Source organism: Oculina patagonica, unplaced genomic scaffold, assembly GCF_052425735.1.
Source record: "Oculina patagonica isolate OP01 unplaced genomic scaffold, crgOcupat unplaced2, whole genome shotgun sequence".
NCBI lineage: Eukaryota > Metazoa > Cnidaria > Anthozoa > Scleractinia > Oculinidae > Oculina > Oculina patagonica.
The window spans coordinates 1,638,277-1,660,168 of NW_027558036.1; the positions used below are offsets into that span (position 1 = coordinate 1,638,277).

Below are 21,892 nucleotides of genomic sequence, written 5' to 3' on the forward strand. Positions count from 1 at the left end.
TGTAACATCATGAAAGATGCTGCGAGCTACTTCATTGAGTTTTAAGGACCTGGGCCCGCGACCATGCCAAGCATTCAGAGTTGCTTGATTATCGACTTGCGTGTCCATTGTTCAGTCCCTGACACTGGATGAAAAAGACTCCAACTTTTACGTTACTGTGTTCGTTCACCAGACTGTCGTCCCAGTAGTCGTCCAGACTGCGATCAGCTGGATGTTGGTGGAAGACTACGTACCGATGTCCAACGAAAAGCAGAGGCATCACTTGACAAAGATACGGAAAAATGACGTTCCTGGATCCAAAGAATGGCCGGTATTGCCAGTCGTCAAGAAAACGCCAAAACCCTATTTCATTTCTTAAGGAAGGTGTTAGGATTATTTCACTACCCCACAGCTGACACTCGCTTCCCTGATATAAAATTTTGCGCCAGGGAATGCCAAACAAAAAAATACGCACTTCCCTATTAATTTCTGGATCGACGTGAGAGGAATGGTAGACTCTCTGGACAGAATGGACTCGCGAAGCTCAGCAAACTGGACTCTCTTTTCTTCCAGCATCACAAACGCGAGACTTCTCGCATCAATGACCATTCCTAGGAAAGTTAACCGCATCGAGGCTGACAAAACACATTTATTCAATCCCAGAAAGTAACCCAAGTTGATTAATACTTTGCAGACTACAAACAGAGCTGCTAATGCTGACTGGCGGGTGAATCCAGGGCTCCTCAATTCCATAGGTCGAGACGAAATACCCCCTCGGGTGAAAATCTCATTTACTGGCCTGTCATCAATGTACATGGTTCCCGTAATCCCCTAATTCCTAAAATAGTTAGTGGAGCCCAAGCTCACCGTCCGATAGACGAAAGGAGAGTTTTTCCAGCCAAAAAGAAAGGTGGTTGACACCAAGTACTAGCCCTTCCATTCCATACCAAAAAACTGTTTTGAATCAGTAGGAATTAAAATATGATCATATCCTGATTTGTCGTCTATTTTAGAAAAATGGCAGTTCTGGTAGGCGAAACAAGGGACTAAAACAAGAGTCACCAGGAACAAATGGTGTATTTTTCATCCAGAGGTTGTAGAATCTTGCATTGACGCATTACATAGTCTTGTAAGGCTTAACTGTTAGGGAAAAAGAAGCCAAACCGAAGGAAACAGCTTATCCACATCATGTACCGTACCGGTAGATTAACACTGTAGAAAGGACTGGGTAATAAAATCTTCAAATTGCTCATACACTTGAAAATTCTAAAACAAAACCTTACGAGTGGCACTAGGGAATCATACTTGACTGAAAAAAAGCCACATGGATGGGAAAAAATACAAACGATAGAGCGTGCCAATGCCCAACAAGTAAAACCTATACCGGCGCTAAAAGAGAAAAACTTGCCGAAGAAATGTTACCTCTAAACTCTTTTTCCCTGGAGGCCCATGGGTTTCTTTGACGACGTTTAAGCTGAGTTCGAAGTGGTTGTAAGCGTCGGCGGCTGCGACGCTGAAGACGGAGCCGTAACAGTAGTGGGTAGCATGGAAGCGGAAGAAGAAACCGGAACCGTTCAAGAGCCCGAAACCGAAATAAGGTTGGAAACTGGAGCTTGTGTCAGTGAACACAGCTGTGAAACGGCAATAATTCAGGCTTCCTGTCGAAAGTCAACGCTGGTCAGGGGCGGTATGCTGAAGGACCACGCCTCGCCTTTTCATGGCCAACGTACGCAACAACTGGCAATTCAAAATAATTCGATAAGCTTTATATAACGTCAATGACGTCACTAGGGATGCTAATGAACTACCAATAGCAACAAATTGACAAGTATTAACGGTATACATAAATGTTCGCGGTTACAGTGCACCCCTATTAAACAGCTACGTACCAGCTAATATTCCTAAGGACATAAATGGTCTCGAATATTAGCGTGTCCACGACATCACTTACTCGGGACCTCAATAGACCTTATCACGATTTTCGACGTCATCTTGACGAGTAGGCAAAGCGGGTAGAAATTTAAGTGTTTGTATGGGAATCTGATGGCAAATATCTTTTACAAAAATTGAATTTTGGACAGCTTATGAATTGTAAAGTTAAGATACTAGGCTAAAGTTTTTATTTGCCGAGTTTGAAGGATGTTGCTGGGCTAGAAAGCGTTCAGTTAAGTTTTTAACTTTTCCATACATTTGTCTGTACTTTTTTCCGCATGATTGACGCGGTTCGCGGGAAAAATTATAGACAAATGTAAGGGAAATTAAAAACGTGACTGAACGCTTTCTATCCCAGCTTCATATTTCAATTTCGGCGAATAAAATCTTTTGCTTAATATCTAACTTTACGATTCATGAGTTGTCCAAATTTTTGCAAAATATATTTTCCGGCAGATTCCCAAACAAACACTGCAGTTTCTACCTACTCGTCAAGAAAACCGTGATAAGGCCTATTGTGGAAGGCCTTACCTAAATAATGAGAGGCACGTGATTTTAAAGCTACCTCTTATAAAAAAAAAAATTAAAAGTTTGGGAGACTTTCAGTTCATTTCGGCTATAACTAATTTCTTGATGATAGTTTGTAAGACTGGTGTTGACTAGTTTGCTTTCTTGATGCACGGAACTTGAAATATTTATCCCTTAGAAATGTGGCAGACAATAAAATCAAGAGCATCGAAGATGGGCATTTTTCCAATCTGAAGTACCTTCGATATCTGTAAGTACCTATTCACTAGAGGATAGAATTGTTAAGCTGCTGCTGCAGCTGCTACTACTACTAATCGGACTAAGTCACCTGCGTGGAAATGTTTATAATAAATTTACTGCAAGTAAACTTCAAAGAATGTTACATAGAATGAACTACGATGATAAGTGTCAGAAAAATGTGTATTTGTTATTTTTAGTATCTGCCCTTGAGGGGTGTCCATTCTACTCACTTGATCTAATACAACCCATAAATGGCATTACATGCACGATCCATACAATCCGTTAGATCATTTTTTCGGATTGATATATCTTTTGGTGATTTTTTTTTTTTTTAGATTTTTACAAAATAACAAGATAATCCATTTACCAAGTAAGGCGTTTAGCAGCCACACACACCTTAAATATCTGTAAGTATGGAAGTTCGACACCATTGACCTTGTTACGACAAATAACGATGATTTTAACCCCTTGCCTACCAAGGACGTATATTTGGACGTATAAATTCATATCCCAAGTCCCCAACGTGATACAAGGTGGAGGGGAAGAGGGTATATGAAACCCCCTAAGGATTTCTTCTATTAAGGCGTAGCGAAATAACTTTTCACCGCGTAGAAAGCCTTTAGCTTAGCTGTGACGTCATATGACGTCACTAGATTCGCCAACTTGGATTTGACCAATTTTTTAGAAAGTCACAAAGTAATGGAAATTGATACAAAATTAAGTCAAAATGCTTGTGGAATATAAAACTACGCAAATCTTACAATTTTGTTGTAAAAAACTGGAAAAAATAAAGAAAAATGTCAAAATTGGCGATCGTTGGCCAGGTATGCTTGTAATTATGGCGTTACCATGGCAACGTCAAAAATAATGGACACGTGGTTGACATCTTAAAATTTTTGTAAGGGAAGAACTAACAGCTATTGAGAGTTTCAGCATTATAAAAAAAATCTTACGGGGGGGGGGAGGGGGTGTGGGTAGCATCCACTCCCCCCGCCCTCCTTGTACATCCGAGGGTTAATATATAACGAGCTAAGTGCTCGAGTTACCAATATTTTAGGAAAGCTGAACAAGTAACTTAAATACAACAGTGAAAAGGGGAAAGTGCAAATTTTGTTAAACAATGATATTGGCAGCTCCGATCGAGTTAAAATATTACTGAAATTTCCTATCCATTCTGTTGGTATTATCTTCAATACCGCCAGAATATGTTTCGTCAATAAAAAGAACTTTCAAAGCACGATCCATCATAAGGTTTATTAAGTCTAATAGCAATGATGACAAGACAAGTGAATGATGCGACCGCTGTACGTAATTACATTTGGGCCCCTGTGAAAAATAATCGTCGTTAAGACGATATGCGAATGAGGCGAAATCATAATGGTCTATAGATAAACAGAATGCAGAAAGAGCCATTTTCTCGTTTTTCTATGTCAAACCGCTAAGAACTGTAATAACAGCTATTGCGTCGGCACTGCACGATAGAGTCGTAGCGTGTAAAGCCAGTGATTTTTTTTATATTTTCAGAAGTGTTATGTCATGTTATCATGTTTATTTAAAGTAGACAACGGGAAGTCTCTCATTTTCCTAAGGGTGCAGTCGAGTAGTCGACTACGCAAGCTGCCGAGAAAATCACTTCGTACAAAAAGGGACGCCCGCGCTCGTCATGTCTCCTTGTGCGAATATATTCTCTCGCGTGCTTCTGTGATTAGTCGACCTCGAGCTGTTGAAATCTTTTTTAAATTCAAATTGAAAGTTTTGCATCCTACACGGAGACGCTTGGTTCACTGATTATTTACGTCATTCTTGTTCAACCTTCTACAGCTCGTCTAGTAGCTTCTAGTATGCGGGGCCAAACGCAGAACGTGAATTTTTTTCGCCTGTCATGCGCATTTGATTTTGTGGCCTTTTCCTTAGCCTCTGGCTTCTCGGTCATCGTCCGTGCATACCGCGTTTTCTTTGCTTAAAGTCCCTATTATGTTGAAATGATTGCTCAGTATCGCCTTGCACATCCTTACCGCGCATAATTTTACGCGTAATTTGCGTGCGCACATGAGCAAAACGGCGGCCAGGGAATTAAATCTTCGTTTTCTTGAAAACGAATATGATTACCTATATTTTTATTGCATAATGTTGGCATACAGATTGTCCTCTTTGAGTTACTGAAGTTAGGATTTTTTTCTGAAGGAAACACGATATAGTTAAAAGCGTTCACGTTCCTTTACTCGTCGACGCAATGAATATCCTTGAACACAATGACAAGGACTGGAGGAACGTTTTGAGTTGTTGTCGTTTCGATTTGTGTGGTTTTTTTCTATAAGTTTATTATATGTTACATTGTTCGTTATGCTAGGGCCTTTCTAGCAATTAAGTTTTGCCACCGCAAAATGTAATGTGGACCGATCATGACGCACGTGATAAATAAATGGGGCGTAAATGGGGTAGGATTGACCCATATCTCTTTTTGCGAGCATGGTGAACTACTCTATCTTTTTTATTGTATTTTTCGGAAAAGCGCTTGGTAGAGAAGATTTAGGAAAAGTTTCAGAAAAAGACTCGTTCGAAAACATCTATATCTTAGAAATTACTTTAACTGTATATAATTCCCTTATCCAACCCTTTTGAGATATAGTGTGAGATGACCGATTAAAAGGGCTCCGCACCCAGGCGGACATACAATACAAAATACAGCTGGAAGGTTATTTTTTATGGCTGACAACGGTTTCCCAATGGTTTCTATAAGTTTCTGTAAGTTCATTATATGTTACACTGTTCGTTATGGTGGCGCCTTTCTAGCAATTACGTTTGTTTAAGCATTACATTACATTACATTACATTACAATGTCGACCGATCATAACGCACGTGATAAATAAATGGAGCGTAAATGGGGTAAGATTGACCCATCGTATCTCTTTTTGCAAGCGTGGTGACCTATCTTTTTATTGTATTTTTCGAAAAAGCGCTTGGTAGAGAACATCCAGGAAAAGTTTTAGAAAAAGACTCGTTCGACAACATCTATCTCTGGAAAGTTAAGGTTTATACGCCGCTTATGGATTGAAAATTAGATAATTCATCTCCACTGAGTGTTCCAGCTTGAAATGTTCTTTCACCGTACTATTTCTTTAACGATTTCTTACAAAAGTTTACCCACTTTCGAGTCGAAAGTTCGAGGCGGCGAAGACCGGATGTGACGTCAACTTTTTCGTTTGACCGCTGTGAAACTGGGAGCATAAAATACCAGTTTTGCTAGCATAATCGGGGTGGGCCTAGCGCCAAGTAGTAAACAGTGGTAATATTGATTCATCAAAGTATAAGAGCATGGAAGTGCTTAAAACTAATTACCAGCCATCTTACAAGAATACTGCAAGCTTGCGAGAGGCGAGCATGGTAGCCTGTCAGAAAATTTCTTCGCTTGAGAAGATACGACACGCGAGCGCATCCTCCTCGTACGAAATGATTTTCCACGAACTCGCATGCTCGTCCACTTGACTGACCCTGAGAAAAACGAGGGACTCCCTTTTGTCTACAATTATTGGCAATAGGCCAGTGGCTATAGCTACTGCACTGTTTATTCATCACAATAGGATGAGCAAGTATCTTATCTTGTACATCCTTGGGTTGTCTATGTCAAGACATGTCAGGTCATTGTGTCCGGTCGTCACTTTCTAATCGAAGGAAATCTTAACTTTAACATTTCTGAATTAGGTAAAAAAAAAACAGCAATGATGTAACAATAAACCAATAAAGGAAAAAGTATATTTTAAATTAATTGGAAAATACAGAGATGGGTTAGGTTAGAAAAATTTAAGAACTGTTGACCATTTTTTCGTATGAATACTTTTGCCTTCGAGGATGTACTTAAGAGATAGCGCAAACAAAGCAAAAAAAAGAGAGATTTCCAAAATTATTTGTATTTTAAGCGCAAGTCGTAAGGATAACATTTGTGTGATTGAATAAGTACTTCTCTTTCATATGCTGTTATTCAGATGTTATATTTTTCGTAGAATGCTTTCAGACAATCCTATCAAGTCAATATCGTCTGGAGCCTTCACGATTCCAAATAGCGGGAAGCTTTCTATGTAAGTATTGCTCTTAACTGTTTGCAACAAGTTCACCTGCTTGCAATAAGTTGTGACCGTATTTTTTCCTAGATGTTTAGACATCTTAAAGATGACTGGCAACGGTTTAAAGCTTATGTATATGTTCTTGCACAATTAAATTTCAAGTGCTATAAACCATTACCAAGCCACCTTCAGGGCTGGTTGACACGAGAGATGCAAATGCAAACGCAAATGCAAGGAAAAACAAGCGTGAACTAGCATAACACAAGCGGAAATGCAAGCCCAAGGAATGGAGACTTGTCATTTTTTTTGTATTTGAATTGCTCTTGCATTTGCACTTGCAAGCAAGCAAGCGAAGCGTGAATTGTCTGCCATCTTGCGCCTGAATTCAACAGGTGAATGAAATTATTGTTATATAGCTGGAATCTTTTCCCCAACAGCGCGCGCTCTCATGGCTACTTCAGGTCACATGAAATCTAACAATAAAACTGTTTCCCGCCATAAGTATCTGAGAGGACACATTGCAAAATCTATGACGTCAGCGGTAACAGTGCACTGTTGCTTGCGAATGTTGACTGACCACCGCCGTTTTTCTTAAGTCTTTGCTGTGACCATACAACAAATCACTTAATTACTGTTCCCTGGGAAAACCAGGTTAACTTTGTTTACCTCGAATCTCAATGTTTCCCGCCGCTCCGCCTCGGCTCCGAGAAACAAAATTGACTGTTTCCCTCGGAACTAGTCATTAAGTGTTACTATTCTAGGGTAGTTCAGCGTGACCTTCATTTGGTTTAAATTCGAAGATTAAAAACCAATTGTGCCATTTCGCGTGTGCAGTTTTGAACCTCACTTTGTTTAATATCGCTCGAAATTCAGCTCTGCTTCCACAAATTAGTAAATTAGTGATGAAAAACCTACAGGGCAACAGCTAGCTTGGTTCTATGACTGACCTAGAAAGACCGTGAACTTGTTTTTATCCGTGGGGCGAATAAAAAACCTGATTAGTCAGTTCTTAATTGAAACTAACCATACATGCCCACTGGCAATGATTTAGAGTTCCATTTGCATTCGGCTTAATACAAATATTCGCCCTCCATATCAAACTCAGTGCGCGAGATCAAGAGGGCTCGAACGGTGCTCCCATGAGTTTCCTTGCAGTACAAAACTGGAAGCATCAAGGTCTCAAAAGTAACGGGTTGTTAGAAGAAAACCCAGGCTCATTGGGAAAATATTCGTAAAGCTTGAAGTCTACTAACATTTCATTTCCATCACCGTCAAGTTTAAAATGTTTCACTTTATGCACTGGTCAGCGATTTGCAAACAAATGTTTACGTACAACTGATAGACCACAATACTCCTGAATACTCAGACGTACGCGTGTTACTGTTGTTACAGCTTTTCGAAATGTACGGTTGCTTACTTAGTGATTTTACTTTCATTAGATATATGATACGGACGGACCTAAAATCAGTGAGTCTTCGATCTTTCACTGAGGACTTTTCTAATCTGACAGCAGACATGTAAGTATGACGCAATTCGGTTTATCCACTGCACTTAGAAATAGAAAAAGTAAAAATTGAAAAATGAAGCAAGAAAGTTGAAACCAAGGTAATTTTGTATTGTTTCTTACGCGTTCTTTTGCGTTGAATTTAATAGTCTACAAGCAAAACGTTTCTCTGTATAATATTTTTTTTTTTTATGAATGGACAGCAAATAGACGGACATGATAACCAACTAGTAGAGCTTGGGCTTATAGCAAAGGGAAACCATCCCAATCTTGCCAGTCTTGACAATTACTGGGCAAACAGCATTACAGTTGTTTTAACAAGCTTTGACATAATATCTTTTGTGTCCTGTAGAAGCATGGAAGATGGACAAATCGGCACCGTGAAAATTATGGGCCCTAATCAGGAAGAACGTTGTATTGTACAGCTGTATGTAACTTGCCGTAACAATTTGCATACATTTATGATACATTTGATTTCCAAAGTATTCCTTTCTTTTATTCTTTATACGGGGTGAGAGGTGCAGTGGTTAGTCAACTGGACCAATCATTGAGAGGTTTCGAGTTTTAGCCTTGGCATGGGTCACTGTTTAGTAACGTTTAGTAAGAATACGGCTAGGAATACAAGGTAAAATTCGAATTGCTCAACTAACCATAAATCCAGTGAAAACTGTTCACAAAATTATCAGCGAATTCACAAAGTTATCCACTAGCTAAAACGCTGTTCAGCTTCTTCATTTCATCGACAGCGCAAATTTCCCGCTCACCGCCGATATTCAGCTGGTCTGAAGCGTCTATAAACACCCTCATCAGTTTTCACTCAAAGGTTGCATTAGTTTCTTCTTGGTATGATTCTTGCCTTATCAAGAATGCAGCGTTGAATCAGTACTGAAAAGTTTGAAAAAGTTTTCGCTTTCATTCGTCTGTTCACTTCTTGACAATAAACATTAGCCAATCAGCCCGCGGGAATTCGCTCAGTTATTGTAAAATAAGAAATCGACAACATTTTCAATGGTCTACACTCTTTTAGAATATAGCCGCTGTATACGCGCGATGGAATTCTAGCGGGCATTATTTTTTATAGAACATAGCTGAAAACTATAGAAGCCCGGTCCCCCGGATGTGCGAATTGTTTGTCGAATTTCGCTGAACGGCTTCGCCTCTATTCTCTTGTTTTGTTGTTTAAATGATGTTTTAAAGCAGCAAGTTTTTATCAGAAACGGTTTACTTGCTTAAATGGAAGTAAGACTGCCAAAGGAAGCGACAGATGAAGAAAGAATCGTTGAAATTTGTTGTTTTTCTTTGGAGTTGTGTACGCCACTATTTTGCCGTGAACTGCCCGAAATTGATTGGAAATTATTTAGCAAAACAAGCCGGACTCTAGAAACGCTTTGAGGTAAGAAACCTTTTTTTAGCCACAATCTGAAGACAGAACACTCCACGTTTGTTCTTTTTAAATCGAAATTAGAGGCGAATTTGAAAAACTTGCTGCGAAACGAACGCATGAAAATTTTTCATTTGAATGAAATTGAAGTAGGCTTAACCAAACTTGAATGCGTAAATATTTCAACTAGATTTGTCGGCTTTGTGAGAATCTTTTGGTAGTCGAAGAAAGGAGTATAAATAGGAAATACGAATGAAATGGTATCTTGATTTATTTATAAAGAAGCCGCCAAAGAAAAGAATGAACTAAACTTTTACTTTACCGATGCTGCGTGCGCTGTAAATGCCGTAAGCGGCCGCGAGTCTTGTAAGTTCTGTGTTCTTTTTAATGCTATATTCTAAATCCACTAGAAGATGGTTTTCGTATATCCTATAAGAAAATAATGCACTTTTGAGGTCTAGAAAAGCAGCTGAATGCCCTCGCCTTACGGCTCGGGCATCCACTAGCAGCTTTTCTAGACCTCAAGCATGCATTATTTTCTTATAGAACATGGAAAACCATCTTCTAGTAGGTAAATGAACGATAGACATGACGTTGTAAAATGTTTAAAACTCAAGGGAATCCACGAGCCGTAACAGGAGTGGTTTCACTGCAAAGTTTTGGACATTTTATGGCGTCATTTCTATGGTCTACAACAGCGTAGCCCATGAAAACATGTGGTCAATTTTTTATACAATAACCTTGAAAATTGACTGGTGAATTGGATGGAAAATCAGCTCGAAGACCTGGGCGCGTGCGCAGCTCGTAAGATCGCGGTTTTTATACTTGAACCGTCAAAAGTGTGGGAAATTTTGCCCCAAATGTCCAGCTGACATTTCACAACTTGTCAGATTTTGGTGTTGGAAAAGTGGCGTCTGTTAGCCGCTTCATGCTATGCAAAGAGGATACTTTTAGGCTGCGTCAGCGATTGTCCATATTGCACAGACTTTCTTTTTTTATTACCGGACTTTTGATTTACTTACTAAAGCTTTTTTTTTTTAATTTACATTTTAGTGGTCTAGGTAGCTCGGAGTACATAACCATTCCCAGCTGGCCAGACGCGTTACTAGAGGCCTTTCACCGGGCTGGATTTGCAAGTAGCAGCAATAGTAAATACGAAGTTGCTCCATGTCCCACGGGAACGTTTGTCAATGCCTCTGTCAGCGATCCTGATGAGTTTCAGTGCTTGGAATGTCCTGCGGGTAAGTATGGTGACTGGTTCATCTTATTTGAACGTTCTTAATATGTATTCAAAGGAGCCCAAAATTGAGGGTGATGAGATATCAACCGATACGTTTAATTCACAACTGATGATATGAAATTAAAATGAGGTCCATGTTTACAACAATAGGTCTGCAAATAGTGGAAATAACTAATCATTTTGGAAAAAATGAAAACTGTTTTTTACCGTTACTGGACGAGTAATCTAGAATAATATTTCATCCAACTTGAGAGAAAACCTATAAATTACCTTTTACTAGTAAAAATAACTCGTTACTTTTCAAACCGTAATAGATGTGGCCGAGTCAATCAGTATGTACGGCAATCTTCTCAATCCTAGTGCATTTTGAATTTCACTCTATTTTCGTAATTTCTTTTTTTTTATTTGCTATAATTTGTAGATGTATTAGTATTTGTTTGCGAATACTTGTTCCTTGTAACTTTTGTTGTTGCTTATTCTGCTGTTGATGATAATGATGACGATAATAGGGACGACAATGTAGCAGTAGTTGCTGTTTTTAGATCACATTTTGAATAGAAAGCGTTTCAGTAAAGAGGACCCTTGCTTCAATTTGTGGGCATCACACACAAAAGCCATTCATGATCATCCCATTAGGAAACATGGATGCTCTAATGTAAACCATAACAATAAGTTGTTCATCACTGTTAAGAGCAATGTTTGTTTTCCTTTTCAAACATTTTTATAGGTGGTTTTTACTCGGACACTAAAGCATATGTTAACGACAGCTGCCTGAAATGTCCCGATGGCACTTTTGTTCCCTACAATAAAGCGCCTGGAAAAAGGGCACAAGATTGCATTGCTTGTCCACAAGGTGAGCACATAAATAAAGAGCAGATTCTTGATCGTTAACACAAGATATATTAGTAGGCTCTATGTTTCCAATCTGTAACCCTTACTATAGAAGCAAGAAGGGGTAAGGGAACGAAGGGCACTAGGTCACTACATATACCTTATTAAAACCAACGGAGAGGAGGGAGGGAAGCTTTTTGTTATGCCATTGAAAACCGAATGAAATGTTGCTCTGCCAGCCTAAGCTAATTATTAGGATATTTACCATTTCGCTTTATCAAGTTTGTTGACATGCCTTTACACCACCGTAACCCGTTTAACATTGAAAATAATTTGTTTTATTATATGGCAAAGCCAGTCTTAGGAAAATCCGAGCGTTCTGATTGGTTCTTTCTTGGTCGGGATTTTGCCATACGGACCGTTTCCATGAAAACGGTCTAAGCCGAGTATTTTTTTCGAAAGCTGGCAAATTCAAATTTGCAACTAAACCTGCGAGAAGAAAACGTGTACATACTCTCATTTTTCGCAAAGAAACTACCAAACAGATTGATATTTTACAGAGCTTAAAACGTGAACGAAGAAAACGAATATTCACCAAGCGAATTTCAACCGAATTATCTTAAGATCGGGAAACTTCTGATGTGGAAACTGAAAAAGGCATTGCCGAAAGCCAGGAGGCCTTAGACGATTTTATAAACGAACGGAAAAGTATAAACACAAATAGAAGACAGCTACTGAAATGAAAGCTCTTCTCCGCTCAATTGAAGGTACGTGAAGCTAATAGTATGACAAACTGAGTGAATTAGTAAGAATTGATAGCCTACCTGCTTCTGAGCTTGAGCAATTTTCCGTCCAAATGAGTCCAAATTTTTCACACGCGCAGCGAATTTTTTATAAACACACGGAGCTAGCTAAAAGAGGACAAGAGTACGAGCCAGCAGCAATTTCCCGTTTTTAGCGAAGCATACAGCGATACAGGTCTGAGAAGAAATATCCATTCAACATCATCAACGACACTGAGTTTGAAAAATCGAGAAGAGTACTATAGCTGCGAAGTGCCAGTCACTTGTTCACAAGTAAGGCTTACAGCGAAGGTAAAAAGCCGCTCCGGGCGATTGATGAAGACGACGAAGTCAAAAATGATCTTTATGAAGCGGGAAAATCAAGCGATTCCAATCCAATAGGTAATTCATAGAACTGTCTGGTGTTTTTTTTTTTTTTTTTTTTTTTTTTAAATTTATCCTTACACTTCTGTTGACGAGCCGGAGACGAATGCCGAAAGTTACGCTGCGGAGAAGTCCAACTTCAACAGCAGAATGATGGCCAAGAAACCTCAGTTTGGTTAGCTGAGCGGCCTCCTGGCTTTCCGTGGTGCTTATTCCAGTTTCTACATCAGAACTGTCCCGATCTTTAGAATAATAAAATCCGCTTGGTGAATATTCGTCTTCTTTGTCACGATCAATAAAGTTGTGTTCAAACTCGTGGTAGCTTGTTCTTTCTGAGTTGCTCGCGTCATCATGAGCACGTTACGGAGGAAGCCCTTTGAATGCAAGTTACCGGAAGTGCTTTTTAACAGAAAAATAAACAAGCACGGCTCGAGTGCCATATAATAAACTACTTACTAACCTAGCTTGCTCGAGCCGTACTGGGGAATAATGGCCCTCGGTCGTTTTTGTACGGACCTCGCTGCGCTCGGTCCGTACTGCCACGACCTCGGGCCAATATTCCCCAGTACGGCCCTCGCGCTCGGTTAGTAAGAGGTTAACACATAACACTTTGAAAGCGTCTCTCCGATTTCTCAAAGATCGTTATGTTTCTTTTTATACCATTTTAAAGCCACAGCCTTTTAACCAGGCTGAAATTCAATAATCGGAGAAATCTTTTTGTGGAACAGCTTTCTGGGAACATTTCAACGCAATTCAGCTAGATCGGTCGGCACTGTACATGACAGCAAGCACATGACTGTCAGAGTGAGATCATTCGACGTTAGAGGATCACGTGCAGGAAGTGATCCATGACAGGAAGTGAACTGGTAGATTCTCTCGCTAGAAGGAGTACTTACCGTAATGATTCGATTTAGCGCCCGGGGCGCTTATTTACTTTTACCACCTTAAGGGCGGGCGCTTATTGGAGACAGGGCGCTTATTCGGGACAGGGCGCTTATTTATTTTTTTGCGAAACAACCAAATGTAACTAACAAGAATTGTTCATTTTAGCAGTAAATATATACATGTACGATACGGTAAATGTTCATGAGTTTATCTTTTCGACGTCGACGAGTTCAGTAGGGGCAGTTAACCACAATAGGAGCGCTTTTTAGAATAGGGGCGCGTATAAGAATGGGAGCGCTTATTAGAATGGGGGCGCTTATTGGAATAGGGGCGCTTATTAACAAAAACACATTCGAAGGGGGGCGCTTATTCGGAAGGGGGCGCTTATTGGAAGGAGGGCGCTAAATCGAATCATTACGGTAAGCAGGTCTATGGTTATGACATTGCCTTGAATTTATATTGATGTATAAATTAGCCTTGAGGATGAAATGAAATAGCGATCCTGGAAATTGCACTCTCAATTAAAGTGGGGATAAATATTGTGCCTTGGATCATAGATTGTGTTTTACAGGAATGTATAATGACGCTTGGAAGTTCTTATAGTCTTGGCCCCACATGTTTCTTTAAGTAGTGTACCTTAATTTAAAAATATTGATTTCGTTTACCTGCTGACTGTCTTGAGAGTATTGATGGCTTTCTTATTCTCTCGCCAATTTTAATTACAAATTTGCGATCATAGATCTAGCTAAAGAATCGTAATTGCAGTTTAGAATTGTTTTAACAATTCTAAAAAGTCATTAGAAAATTAAGATCGAGAATCGTTTTCGAGTAGCGAGTGGCGCTAAATAACGAATATCTCTTTAACTGTGTTGTGCAAAGCTTGATATTTACCATCATTTCTTTCAACAATTATCCCACGTGTGGAAAAATCTAATCAATCCTAGCGGTATGCAGGATGTTTGCCCCATTAATTTAAACCAAGTTAAATAGATGGTGAGATAGCGCTCACGAGTCTACTCTAGCCATTGGTTAAGCGTCCGACTGGTGTTTTTATAGTATATAATAAATTATATAATTATTAATTTGTAGTTTTCACTTTTATTTCAGGAACAAATACAAGCATTTTTGCAGGATTCAGAGCCTGCAAATGCTTGGATGGATTTTTCCGAATACATCTTTTTGAAGGTTGTAAACAGTGTGATCAAGCTGGGCTAAAATGTGTGGATGACTATGCTACTCTTGAGTCTGGCTACTGGTGGAAATGGGGGAACAATACACACAAACTATTGTATGAAAAGTACACCATGAATCTCGTGAACATCACTCCTGTTGTAGGAAATTCTTCACGCAATTCTTCGCGTAACGGTTCCCTCATAGAGTACCCTTACGTCCTGCCTAAGACACATAGATGCCCAAGAAAGGAATCGTGCAGGGGAGATCTAGATTCTAAATGTGATGATGGCTATGAAGGTCCATTATGTGAGGTGTGCAGTGCTGGGTACTATAAGCAAATGCAAACATGCAAAACATGTCCAACAAAGACCTGGATGGCTGGCCAGCTCTCAATTGCAGCAGCTGTGATTGCGATAATCATTGCACTCGTGGTGTGGACAAGCAAAAAGAAATGCAACAAGAGTACTGGACGCTCTACAGTGGATATGATTCTTGGAAGACTGAAGATCGTAATAGGCTTTTACCAAGTAACGTTTGGTGTCCTGGAAGCATTTGCCTACATAAAGTGGCCAGAATCACTCGCGCTTATTGGGAAATATTCAGAACTGTTACAGCTGAACGTACTCCAGATGGCACCTATTCACTGCATACTACCAGGTTTGAAAGTCGATGCATTTGGAAGCTTGTTTGCCATTCTCGCTTTAAATGCTACCGCCATCACGATGTCTCTCGTTATCTACGGACTGAGAAAGCTCTTTCTGATGCGGAGCAGTTTAGATGAAAGGGATCTAGTGGTGAAAACTTCACAAGCGAAAGAACTAATCTACAGAAACTTGTTTTTTGTTCTTTACGTGACGTACCTGAGTACATGCTCTAAAGCAGCAAACGTGCTCCCCTTGGCTTGTCGGGAACTTTGTGACAACGAAAACGAAAAGGAATGTCCAAAGTTCCTCAAAGCCGATTACAACATAATATGCCATGGTCCAGAGTACAATCGTTTGGTCATCGTTGCATACTGTGCGGTTTTCTACATACTCCTTCTGCCAGCCGTATCGATGACAGTTCTTTGGAAACAACGAAAGGTGATTGGTGAAAGCGAAGCTGACAACGAAACATCTCACACACAGGAACAAAGCACCGAAGTTTTCAGGGGATTGCGATTCCTATTCGAGAATTATAATTCTCATTCGTGGTATTGGGAGTTTGTCGAGATGGTTCGGAAGGTTGTATTGACATCCGGTTTGATACTTGTGGGAGGAGAAAGCAGGGCCTATGTTGGACTTGCGTGTGTCATGTCAGGTCTCTATGGAATGCTCTTTGCATATGTCCACCCCATATTGGATAAATTCGAGAACAGGTTAATGCTGACATCCCTCGCGGTTACCTTCGTCAACCTCGGCATTGGAACTGTTAGCAAGATTCCCAAAGAAAACATACCCGCCTCAATAGACTCATACGTGGACAGCACCGTGTTTACGGTATTAGTCATCGGAGCTAACTCTTTGGTGATTGGACTTTTGGTGGGTAAGTGTCGCGGTTTTGACATGTTTAAAATTTTAACCTACAAAGGCAAATACCTCTTTTGTGGATGGGCGGGGGGGGGGGGGGGGGTATTTACTCTATGCCAATGTACTGCTGATGGTTTGTAGCCAAATATACCTTGTGGGTAAAAGTTTGAAAATGCATCAATCATCGGTCATTTTCAATGACGGTCATCGGCCCACGGAAGATTCGCTATATGAACAAGCCAGTCCCAGAAAGCGGTCCAATTATCTATACTGGAGCACTCTAAAGCAATCCAGACAGTTTACGAATACAATTTATCGTTTACACAGGACCCATATGGATAGCAGTTTTTAAAAATGAAATGGTCATCCTGTATAAACATGTTTTAATTATTATTATTATTATTATTATTATTATTATTATTATTATTATTATTATTATTATTATTATTATTATTATTATTATTATTATTATCGTGTCCTCATTATTAGTTGATTACTAATCCGGAGCTTCTTTTTCTTTGCAGTCCAGTACCTTCTACTAGTTTACCGTCACATAAAAGAGTGGCGCAAAAATCCACAATGGTCCTTGTCGTGTTGTTTGGCCATGCTGCTGCCTCTGAATGAGTTACAGGGCGAATTACGTGGATTGGTTGGCAGGAATGCTCTTAAGCAACAACTGCAAACGGGAAAAATAAACATGCCGTCGATTTCAAGCACTTTAAAAGACACCGGAGCTATGGAATTTAGCCTTGAGGAAATCGACGAAGCTAACGTGAAGGAAACAGAGACTTGTGGCACAGAAGCCAATACCAGCAGTGAGGCGAAGAAAAGATCCAAGCTGAAACCATGCGCCGTTTACAGTGTGAGTGACGTATCCATCACAGACATCACTATTCATAAACCGCCAAAAGAGACTGCTGTTTGAGCTGTATTGAGATGGCCTTACTCTGACAAGTAGGTGTCAAATGGATGGCAGTTGTTTTGAAAGACCCCATGATAAAAAAAAGAGCTGTTAGTGAAATCAAAAGCTCTTCCTATTACTTTTGCGTAGTCAGAAAATAATAGTAGGGCTTGGCTTTAAGTGTAGTGTAATTATTGTCAGAAGATAGCATAGTTTTTTTGTGGTTTGCTACTGACTATACTTTGATGTTACTTTTAAGACCTTTCGGCTTGTGCTTTTAGTCTTCAAAATTTGAAATCATAAAGCTCTTACACGTGAATTTTTATCCTAAGGTGGCCCGCGGGTTTTGATCGGTCTGACAGGTCCCTTTCAAAAAACACGTGTTTAAATAGGAAAATATTAATCAATTTGTTAGAATTTATTAGAGCCTGACAGAATGAGCGGTTTTTTGAGGCCTACTTTTTTAATTAAATGCGAATAATTTTCATATGCCACGGTTAGTTTTTTTTAATGACCTCAAACAAGCTAGCAAACTGTTAAAGTTCACTCACAGCCAGTTACAAGATAATCGGGACGGTGGATCTCACAATCACTTGATATTGATGATGTCACTTGACATTTGTACGTTAAAATCTCAGAAATTGAAGATTTACATCAAATCCTAGCAATCAACAAAGATGGATAGTTTTAAGCCGAATGACTGAGAAAATCAAACAAATGATATACTGTACTAGTAATTTCAACTTGCCAGAAAGGTCTTATCATTTATAATACCGAGTTTGGTGGTGTTTTTATTCTCTAAACAAGAAAATACTGCGGGGTATCTATCGGTGCCATCAGTCACAACACAAAAAGGGTCGTCACAAAGTTAGCATAATGACACTCCGGTTAGCCTCAATAGCACTCCGGTTAGCCTACAGTTAGCTTTGGTACCTTACGGTTAGCCTTTGTACTTGGAGTAGGGTTTTCTGCCTCGCATGCCTCGCTGCCTTGTCTCGCAGGCCTCGCTAGCTGCCTTGCCTCGCACGCCTCGCTGCCTCGCATATTTGTAAGACTCAACAAAAATAACTGAGGTCTATTGTGTCATACATAATCAGGAGTTTGGTAGTGTTTTAGTCACTGAACAAGTAATTACTACAAGCTTATGGTGTCATTTTTAATCAGAAATTTGGTAGCGTTTTAGGTCTCTAAACAAGACAATACTAATATTTATAAACAGTCTTTTATAGTCACGAATTTTGTAAAGTTTTTGGTCACTAAACATGATAATTTAAGGTCTTGTGATAAATTTATAATCATGAATTTTATTGTGTTTTAAGTCACTAAACAAAAAAATACAGTCAGGTCTACGAGGTCGCTTATAATCAAGAATTTGGTAGTGTAAACCAAGGTTTTGATGCCATTTGTAATCAGGAATTTAGAAGTGTTTTTAGTCTTTAAACAAGAAAAACTAAGGTTTTTGATGCCATTTGTAATCAGGAAATTAGAAGTGTTTTTAGCCTTTAACAAGATATACTAAGGTTTTTCATGTCATTTATAACCAAGAATTTGGTAGTGTTTTTAGTCTTTAAACAAGAAAATACAAAGGTCTTATGAAGTCACTTGTGATAAGGAATTTGGTAATGTTTTTTAACTGTGGCGCATTGTTGTATTTTGCGTCCTTGGATAGTTTTTTTTTGTAGGATAAGTGACGTTCATTCAATTTCCTCGACAGACATGCTTGCCCTGCTGTGAAGTTCAATCAAGTCTTAACGCGGCAAATCATTACAATTCTGTTTGGCGAGTCAAAAAACAAAAATAGAGAAAAATGTACGGCAACGCTGGCTTTGCATTGAACCAATTTATTATCCATCCGCTTTCTTGCATCAGAATTGTTTAAACTTTCTCAGTAAAATCGCCTGTGTCGGTTTAGATTCTTCAGACAATTGTTGCAGAAATTGGTTTTTTTTTTTCAGTGCAGGTTCATTCAGTTTTGTGGAACATTTGCAGGAATTTTTCATAAAATGATTTGTTTCAAAGTTAATTGTGCGTTATTACGCAAACATTGTTTGACGGAGGGAACATGATCTTTATGCTTTACGATTTGGGGCATCTTCTGTAAGAATCTCCAGGTCACGACTAAGAAAGTATAAAGCACCGCCGCGCATTTGGTCAAAACAACGGAAGAGCGCTTCCATTCTACGAAAAAAAGCCCGGTTTGAATTTGATAGTTTCCAATACCGACTAAAACCGATGTTCTCAAAGTTTAAAAAGGCGTCTCCCGTAAACACTCGTTCGATTACACAAACCAATCGGAATACACTGCTCTTAGCAAAGGCAATGTGTGATCTTCCTGGTTCTAATTGAAAATTCTTCGAAAGACAGAATACGAAGAGAGCTTTTGGAATACGAGCTGGCAACCACTGGGTATCCAGCCAACCAAAAAGGTAATCTTGGCTGAGTATAACGTGCAAAATACGTATTTGCATCACGCGTGATTTGTACGCCATGGAACGGTGTTGGATAATAAATTTTCTTGAACAGCGGAGAGCCGCCTTACTATTAATATCACAGCACTTCTGATTAACCAAGCATGTTTGTCGTCGGAAAGGCTTTTAATTATGAGCAAGGTTTTATGTTATGGGGTAGAACATTACGTGTTGTTTAGAAAACACAACAAGAAGTTGAAGCATGATTAGCCGTAAAGTGGGTCATGTTTTGCTGGAGAAGGAAACATAAGCCTTTAATAAAGCCTTCCTTTTGACCTTTACTGGTGTCTCTGCTTCTCTCTTTATAACTCCCACTGACAGATTGGTCACATTCATTTTTGTCTCGAAGTATGTTTCATTTCTTTTTCAGGACCAAATTCTCCATTTCCATTACTTTGTACTGTGCGTGATAAGTTAATAGCACGCCATTTTGTACTTGACACGGGGCCTTTCACACACAAATCTTGCGGCGAACCCCCAAAAAGTAGTATTACGTAGGAGGTTTCACTATCACCTGGGTTGCACTCGTTTTTTTTTTTTCGAGAATATGAGAAACGCACGAAAGCTTGGGACGCCAGACGGAGCAAAAAGCAATTCAGATTGGCGATGGGAGAAGGACACTTGCTGTTGTTGTTGTTGTTGTTTTTGCCGTCTGAAATACAAAATATCTAGTAATCCCCCCTTTCCCCACTTCTAATGATGTTGTACCATTGTAAAAGGGGATGGGTGGGAGGGGGATCTCTATTTCCTAGCATTCGTGACGAATTGTCGCGTTTTAAATGGTGTCCCAAGTACTTTTCTTTGAGATTGTGATTTTTATAAAGACGCGATAAAACTTAGCGATTGCCACGTTTATTTATTATTAAGTCAGTCGCTATAGTACGTTTCAACCAATGACGTTTTCAATCAGTGTAGTTTACCACAAGTTTCAAGATCCCCGGGGAGTGGGATACTCAAACATGTTTTGTTTTAATACGGGGAGGCTCATCTGGGACTTAATTCTGTTTACAACAGCGGCCATCCTTGGCTTAAGAGCTAGTACACTTTCACATAAACACCACTTATTATATCTGAAATGTTCAATCTGCACAAAATGGAAAGGAAAGGCCTTTTTTCAAACAAAACAGCTTTGTCACGGCACTCCGGCTTGATGTCACATACGACGGAGAACTCAAATATTCAAAATGCTCTGTTTTAAAAACGAATGACACTATCGATCTGGGCCCAGTTTTTCAAAGGGTGGATAACACTATCCACCGGATAAACCGCTATCCAGTGGATAAGTGACTTAACAAACGGTGGATACTACGCTATCCACCGGATAATGCGTTATCCAGTGGATAGCGCTATCCACCCTTCGAACAACTGGGGCCTGGAAATTTGCAAAAATGTATATTTTTAGTTTATCTTTCACCTAATGACAACGAAAATTTAGCATGAAAAGCAGGAATTGTAAAACAATATAAAAAAGTGTCATAAATGGTTGTAAAAACATACGTTTCGGGTGAATAACTCTTCTTCAGTGTTAGAGAGTGAACGGTTAAACTGACGCAATTGATATTTAGGACGACAAATAGAAGCGCGTGCGTGTGTATAGAATAGCGCGCGCATACATGCAACTCACAGTTGAAATGAAGCTGAAGATGATATTCAGTCATGTTGGCTAAACAGTTCCTACCTGGAAAATAATGGGGGGGGGGGGTACTCTATATAATGTCCTATACGGGGAGGCTCCGCCCGAAAGGGGTACCTTTTTCAGGCTTCAGGTCTAAAAAAGTGTAGGAAGTTCACAAGTTTAGGTATATGAAAGGATAGGGAAATCTGCCATAATGATATTTATTAATTTTAAAAAGGCTTTTACATTAAATATTTCAAGCAGACACAACTTTTGGTTGTATCATCTTAATTTATAAAGCGCTGCATAACGCATAAAAATGCCAAGGAAACTTCCCGTTTAAGGCATATGTCATGTGTGAAAGTGGTACCTTTTTTAAATAAAAGGTTTTAGGAAGGGGTTTTTTAATATATAAAAGGGTAAAGGGTTGGACGTCCGGGCAGAGCCTCCCCGTATAAAACGTTTTTAGTAACTCACCC

General features: G+C 39.4%; 1 protein-coding gene across 1 annotated transcript in view; it reads left to right on the top strand.

Moving 5' to 3' along the window:
- LOC144640192 (uncharacterized) overlaps positions 1-20,073 on the top strand; it is a 31,448-nt gene extending 11,375 nt beyond the window's left edge. The window contains exons 2-11 of the mRNA XM_078499399.1: positions 2,618-2,689; positions 3,015-3,086; positions 6,682-6,756; positions 8,181-8,258; positions 8,598-8,672; positions 10,680-10,867; positions 11,594-11,719; positions 14,856-16,445; positions 16,954-18,785; positions 18,851-20,073. Coding sequence (XP_078355525.1) covers positions 6,683-6,756; positions 8,181-8,258; positions 8,598-8,672; positions 10,680-10,867; positions 11,594-11,719; positions 14,856-16,445; positions 16,954-17,354 — 2,532 coding nt within the window. The 5' untranslated portion in view covers positions 2,618-2,689; positions 3,015-3,086; position 6,682 and the 3' untranslated portion in view covers positions 17,355-18,785; positions 18,851-20,073. The remainder of the gene's footprint in view (positions 1-2,617; positions 2,690-3,014; positions 3,087-6,681; positions 6,757-8,180; positions 8,259-8,597; positions 8,673-10,679; positions 10,868-11,593; positions 11,720-14,855; positions 16,446-16,953; positions 18,786-18,850) is intronic.
- Positions 20,074-21,892: the final 1,819 nt, after the last annotated feature.